Below are 7383 nucleotides of genomic sequence, written 5' to 3' on the forward strand. Positions count from 1 at the left end.
CACCGAATACAAAGGCATGGAGAGCCGCGCAAAGCGCCTACACTACCGAGAATTAGCACAGGCTGGGGTAGCGGCTAGTCATCGTCTATCTCCAGAAAGAAAAATAGCCAACAATTGTGCAAAGATTCCATGATCAAAATTGCTTTGCATACATGATCGGGTTTTCACACTGGATGGGTCCTTTGCAACTGCAGGAACCATACAAATCTAACATGCCTGAAAGGCAAAGCTGGCAGCAAATCAACATGGAGACTCAAGATCAAAATTTCACTGAACAGATGAAAATACTGCAAGGTAGAACACATAATAGAATCTGGATAGCTTTAGATCACAACCAAAACAGGCAAAACATTCTCAGTTCAACCTAGGACTCGAACCGTTTACAGAAAATGGTGTTCAGTATGTCTGCAAACATGACATGGACGCAACATCTAAGAAAATCCAACGAGTAACATGCAGCAGCTCTTCAGCCTAAGCTGTGGCACCCTTGCCCTTCTTCTTCTGGAGCTTCCTCATGTAGAACTCCAGCTCCTTGCCCTCCAGGATGTACCTGTAGTTTCAAGACACAAGTATTAACACCATAGCTAACAAGAAATTGTAGAGTACTGCTTTATGTTCTTCCAGAATTTAATATACAAGGGGAGATGAACAGATGAACTGTGATGCTTACCCATCAGCTCTGCCACACTGTCCAGGGCGAGACGAAATGCAGGCCAGCAGCCTTCCACCACTGAACTGCTCCTCAATGTGCGAGTCCAGTGTACGTCCCTGCTGGCGCTTCTCAAGCTTCCTCTGGACATTGTTGCTCTTCTTTGCTTCCTCTGTGGCAGCAGCAGCAACCTCAGCCTCTTGCCCCTGTGCATAAGAAAATCACACAAAGCAAACATAAGCAGTGAACAGGGATAAGACTGGGTCAGGGATTGGATACAATCCAAGGGGAAAAGGGCATAATACAAACTAGGGGCCTTACTGGCAAAATGCAACCATTAAAATAAGATGTTCAAAACATTAAAGTTTGTATCTACAAAGACCAATTTAAGGAATTTATTCATGAATGAAATACAATGAGCAAGGAGGCTGGATAAAAGTTGGAACTACTAACAGTCCAGGATAAAAGGATACTAATGCATGCAATCAGAATAAAAAAGAATTGGTACTTGTGCTCCAACTACAAATAGAGTTGATCAGAATACAGAATTGAAATCCAAATCATTTCAACTAAGTAGCACATCCTAAACAAGCTATACAGTAATTACCAACCTCAGGATACAGAATTGAAATACAGAAACAGGAATAATACCTCAGCAGGTTCCTTCTTGGCAGCTGCAGCAGCTTTCTTCTTCCTACCGATTTCGACTCCATAATGAGTCAGGTACCACTGCTTGAAGGGGGCAGCATCAACTTGCACAATGGCATTCTTGACAAGGGTCTGAGTCCTCACAAGCTCATTGTTTGACGAATTGTAAACCACATCCAGGAGACGGGTCTTGCGGGTCACAGCCTCACTACCCCATGAGAAGTTACCAGTGTCAAGACGGAGAGCCCTCCACTTCACGTTACCTCCGCGAACACGGACCCTCCTCACTGTCTTGTTGCTTGAAAGCTTAGTGTTGGCTGGCTGGCGGCCGAGCTCATACCTGATAAAAGATGAAGGACAAAGTAAGATTCATAACAAAGTGTAAAGTTCTTGAAAGGAATCAAACAGCCTAAGAGTTGATCAGTACATTTGTTCAAATTTGCATATTCCAAAATGAAACAGAACCAAGTGCGGACATGGCTAAGAATAACTCCCAGAATACAAAATAAAAACATGTTTACGTATAGACAACATCATGTCTGAACACAGAATATTGTAAGTATGACGCTCTGGACATTCTGAAGCAAGAATACTGAATCACAAAACTTGTACTTCAAAACAACCATCGAAACAGCAGCATCACTACAAAAATGAGTGATGGACCCGGTTATATTGCCAACATCAAGTTCACATTAGTTACAGCAAATTAACATGAACACATCAGAAGTTCGCATGTAGCCAAAACCATAGATGTGCGTAAACGGATAAGGTTATCAAGTCACCAGAAAGCGGAATACCCGCGCTACTCGCGTAATTACCAGGCTAGTTACCACCAAGCTATCATACGAGATCTAGAAAATGCTAGTTACCGAGCTATCATCCTAAAGAGTACAGACGCGTCGGATAAACCCAGATATCCACCGCAGCAACGACAATTTATACACGCCTGATCTAAGTAAACACGGATCTAACCTACGTAGAACATCCACACATCTTCACGAACCGTAAGGGAAGGGGGAAAGGGAGGGGATTCGCTCTTACTTTCGCTTCTTCCTCCAAGCCTTCTGCTTCCCACCGGTGGCCCGGCGCTTGTGCATGGAGTCACGCGAGATACCTGCAGAGCCACCATGGCGGCAATAAGCATCGTGCAAACCAGGCAGCCTCCGAGGGAACAACGAATAGTACATCGGCGGAGCTTACCCATGGTGGCGTCGGCGGCTTGGTTCCGCTGCTGATTCGCCTCCTATGCGCGCGCCGCCGCAGCTTTGGTTTGGTCTCGAAGGAGGAAGGAGGGGAACCCTAAGGGGGGTCGAGATTAAATAGGAAGGCATCCGGGCTTAGGGTTTACTCACAGGTGGGCCGCGAATGGTCCAAAGGTGCACCATGGGCTAAAGCGCGCGGTCTAGTCGGCCTTCGTCACCAAGCCCAAATGAGCAGACAGGACGCAACTTCTAAAAAAAAAGTACAGACGACGCTACATAGTTGGCCCATGTCAAAAAAAAGTACATTTTTCATTGAGACCTCCTAGTCAACGCCAGAAGCGTCCGCTCGCTTCCTTAGTACGTTCCTGGATTTCGTTTTTTATTTTGTTTTGCATTTTTGTTTTGTTTTTCTATATTTCAAAAAAATATAATACATATATTTCAAAAAAATACTTAATTTTGAAAAAAAATGTGTGTGCAGCGTTAAAAATATGTTGGTGCAGCTTTTAGAAAATGCTGATAGCATTTCAAAAAATGTCTCAGGACGTATTAAAAAAATTAACACATGTTCGAACAACAATGTTCAAAAACATGTGTTTGTAAAAATGTTAATCGGGCATTTGAAAAATGTAAACATGTATAAAAAATGTTCCGACTGTATATATTTAAAGACATTACAACCGAGCACTCTTCGAGCCCTCTAAGGCCATCAGTATTTTTGATCGTCGGATCTATACAAGTATCAATTTTTGGCCGTTGGATAAATCTCCAAGCGCAACAGTTTCCGCGAATAAAACGGGTCGCCGCTCCCGTAACAAAATTGAGACTCTCTGGTTAACTGGGCCAACCTCGGCCTTTCTAGAGAAGGCGAACCAAGCGACGCCGCACGATTCCTCTGTACTTTTCTCTCTTCTCTCGCAAGTCGCGACCTCTCCGACGGCGTCTGCCCTAGGTCCGCTCGCCGCCGCGACGCTATACGCGTACCCGAGGCGTCACGACATCTCCCTCCCGTCTGCCTTACGCTTTGTAGAGATTCCAGGTAAAATCAACTTCTTCCTTCTTGTGTTGGAGGTGAAATCATCTTACCTTCCCTACATTCCTCCTGATGCTACTTAGGTGGAGACGAGAATGCAGTGTAGGATGCATCCCTAGACGTTCCTTGCAGAGACAGCGGCGAGGAGCCCATTATGTTTCCACGTCCTTCCTTTCATGGATACAGTGTCTTCTTTGCCTGTCAGAGCCCAGATCTGGCCGTGGTTTGTACTGGTGAGTCCCTTTTGAACGCCCCTCCCCCTCCCCTCCTTTCCATCCCTGTTTATGGGATGTTCTCATGTGTTGATATTTCTTTAGATCATCGTTTAAGAGATAAGAGACTGGAAGAGATTCATCCCTGCAGTAAGAATCTGTCCAAAGAAACCAAGGTTGGTTCTGTACTGAGATCTCTTCTCTAGATATGATTGAATTTTCCCAAGCGGTCCTTTTTTTAATTTATGAATGATGTCGATGTTCTTTCCATACAGGTGAGCGAAACATGACAATTAGCATTAATTGATCGATCTAATTCAGCTCATGCATACGTATTGTCTTTTACTATTCTAATGAAGAGATGAAAACTATGTATTGGGGCACAATCAAGTTCCTTTCTTTTTTTGAAAGATCCAACATTACTGGCTTTTTCATATTACCCATAGCAGAAAGCAGTGGATAAAAGAATACATAGTGCTGATCCTATGATCAGAGAACAGATAAAAGAGACAAGACTATTGCTACGGAAAAAAGGAAAAGGGAGCAGAGGAGAGGCTTCAGCCGATCCCCTCTGGCAGCAAAGTGAACGGGTGCAGCAAACATGTTGCTCCGGCCTGCCTCCATAGATCGATGCCCCGTCTAATGGCCTGCAGCACGTCTCGCATAGATGCCATGTTGTTCCTGAAAGTGCAGTCGTTTTGGTGCCTCTAGATTTCCCAAACTGCTAGCATCATTTCTCTCATGTGCATTTCTATCATAGTAGAATTTATAAACATATGTTTTGCTTTTAACAATTATGATTCTTTGGCAGGGAAGATTGTGATAACACTGAGACTATAAATGATTCAGAGTTTTTGTTGACTCCAGTTTGCCACACCTGATGATGCAGAATTAACAACCGGAACTTTGAAAGATGGACGACGACACAATATTACGTACTAGAAATGAAATATAAAAATGAGAAGATACAGTGGATCGTCATATTTATTTCTTGTGGAAGAATAGGGATGATGCCTAAGCAATGACACTGCCTATGTGACAGTTGATGAGTATCATGGGTATAAGGTATGGATACTAAACAAGCATCATGTTGCTGCGTTTTTTTGTGTGCCGTCTTGTAGCTTTGTCCATGGTTATTGAACAAAATGCTTATCAACATAGCAAGTTGTGCTTGTTGGCTTCGAGATCTTAATAAGTTTAGTTAGTATTTGCTACATATTAATAAGCTTCTTTTCTTTGACCGGAAGGTCTTGGTGAGCTGTGAAGGTCAATTTGGTACTTCCGCGTAAACTACTCTTTCACTCAATTTAGGAAATTACATAAACTGCTGTTATATGTATTCTTGACAAATATAATATAAATTATACACATAATCTTCTAACATTATCAAAATCGAATATAACACTGTTTATTTTTGGCATTTACCTCATTTCTACCGTACTGTAAAAGTTGGCTGCAGGGGGGCTTCACTTTCAGTGGCACTAAACATATAGATGATGCTCAAAAGTAGACCTGTGTTATTATTTTGTTTTGTTTCTAACCTCTCCTTTTTGCACATCTACAGGTGCATTTTGAAAGCTATTTATGCTAAATTTCAAAAAATCGCTTCACTTTTTCAGAAATTTTATGACCATCCAGACAAGCTGCATGCAGCTTGAAATGGTAAGATTTTGTTGAGCTATCACTGTATCTTATATCAAATTGCAGCTTACTTATGATGATCGGCCTACTTTGCATGCACACAAGTTTTCTCATCATTATGTTGAATGCGACAAGAAAACCTACATCCCACCATGAAAATTTGACTTTATATATGACTGAAATCTTACACCTATTTGTTAAAAATTGGATCAAATTGATGCAGGGCATTCATTCATGTATTACACACTCCTATATCTTCCTCTAAACATATATGATAATCGTCCTTATCTTATTTCGGTTGTGGATTTATGTGAAATATATCTAATTTTATATGGACCAAAGCTAATATTCTTAATGTCCTGCTATTGGTATGTTGTACTCCTTCCATCCCAAAATAAGTCTTCACACGGAGAACATATGTAGCCATCGAGGATGATATTATTCATTGGAAAAATAGTAAACGCAAATGATTTATGATTGTGAAATGTTAAGCCATCGAGGACCTGATTCATCCTCTTGCAGCTTGGAATATTTGGCACACTGGCATCATGCAAAGGCAACGTCTTTTCACATGTATTGAACCATTTTGTATCTTGTGTGAACTAGCCCATGACCGGTTTCAGAGAAGGCACATGGGGTCCGCTCTTGCTGCAGAGAGGATGAAGAGGTTGCTGGCAGCAATGATCAAAATAAGATGTGTTTGGGTACGAGGAGCAAATTATCCGCACTGGTGTACAATATCTTTGCTTGGTCATGTTGTTTTCAGTCCCATGTTCTTATAGCTTATATAAACATAATTATATTTTCCTACATATAATATCCATTTTGCACATTATATTGTCCACACAAAAAATATGTTTAACTTTCATTTCTCAAATCTATATGTATTTACACAATTAATATCAATATATCGAACAAATGGACGGGCGCAGCAACGCGCGCCGTCATGGTCTAGTAAAGATATATAACGTGTATGAAAAATAGAGATCAAAACATAGATATGAAAAAATTATTAATTATGTATTTACAAAAAGTTAAACGTGTATAAAAATGTTTGTGTTGTATAAAATGTACAAGGTGTAATAAACAAGTAGACATCAAGGATATACAACAATTTTAAAAAAAATTTAATTATGCATTTGCTTGTGGGAATTTGAGAGCTTTGTTCAACACAATGAGTTCCTGGGACAGTTAGCTAATAAGTTGCTGATCAGGAAAGGTGGTTATGAGTCAAGCCAACTCTCGGTGATCATCAACGCGTAGGCTCGCTTGGTGCAAAGATGAACCAGAAGATTGGCCGACCTGTTTACAAGTTGAATTACATAAGAAGAAAAAAGCTAAAACAAGTTCTCCAATTTCTAAAAGAATATGTGGCACGACCAAATGAGAATCGCCGTGAGTGTTCCAGAGGTTAACTACCTCCACACAATTGGTCTCCACTGCGACATGTGTGAATCCCCTGAGCTTCATGAAGATGACTCCATCCTTTACAACAAGCATCTATGTAATCATAGGATAAGTTACTCCATTATGGGGTTTGCACTATGCGCCAACCAGGGTTGTTGGTGATCTAGCAACAACACCAGCACCCGCTTTGTTTTGCTCAGAATCAATAGCAACATAAATATTAATATTAATCCATTCAATCCCCCGCGGCCACCATCCATACCCCTGGCAAAACAATCAATGGTGTTGGAATATCAATGATGGAAAGATCTTCCTTAACACGCTTCACAAAGTAGCCTGGATCAGGGTGCTTCTCCTCGTGTGTCCAATTGTTTTTGGAGTTCCAAATGGCCACGTCACTCAAATTATCTTGGCTATCTTCTGATCCGCAAAACGGTCATCATAAAGGATGTCGCGAGACCATGTGCTAGGATTGTCGGAGCTAAATCCAGCTGATCCAGGGTAGGGGGTGTTGGGATCTATGGTAGGGTGTGTCGACCTCAAATTAAAATTTCCTACCCACAGAACATCCAGAAACATGCTAAGGGAGAT

At 41.4% G+C, this 7383-nt stretch overlaps 1 protein-coding gene and 1 long non-coding RNA gene across 2 annotated transcripts; one reads left to right on the top strand and one right to left on the bottom strand.

Moving 5' to 3' along the window:
- Positions 1 to 253: 253 nt before the first annotated feature.
- LOC119354902 (40S ribosomal protein S8) lies at positions 254 to 2632 on the bottom strand. Its single transcript, XM_037621669.1, has 5 exons — positions 2498 to 2632; positions 2339 to 2411; positions 1301 to 1637; positions 671 to 855; positions 254 to 550 (listed from the first exon to the last, which is right to left on the bottom strand). Exons 1-5 carry the CDS (start codon positions 2499 to 2501, stop codon positions 472 to 474), a joined length of 678 nt encoding a protein of 225 aa, XP_037477566.1. The 5' UTR covers positions 2502 to 2632; the 3' UTR covers positions 254 to 471.
- A 762-nt stretch (positions 2633 to 3394) lies between these two features.
- On the top strand, positions 3395 to 6195 carry LOC119354904. Its single transcript, XR_005171326.1, has 6 exons — positions 3395 to 3538; positions 3616 to 3765; positions 3850 to 3920; positions 4556 to 4809; positions 5309 to 5406; positions 5908 to 6195. It is a non-coding gene; the product is annotated as an uncharacterized LOC119354904 (long non-coding RNA).
- Positions 6196 to 7383: the final 1188 nt, after the last annotated feature.

The sequence above is a fragment of the Triticum dicoccoides genome, chromosome 2A (assembly GCF_002162155.2).
Source record: "Triticum dicoccoides isolate Atlit2015 ecotype Zavitan chromosome 2A, WEW_v2.0, whole genome shotgun sequence".
Lineage (NCBI taxonomy): Eukaryota > Viridiplantae > Streptophyta > Magnoliopsida > Poales > Poaceae > Triticum > Triticum dicoccoides.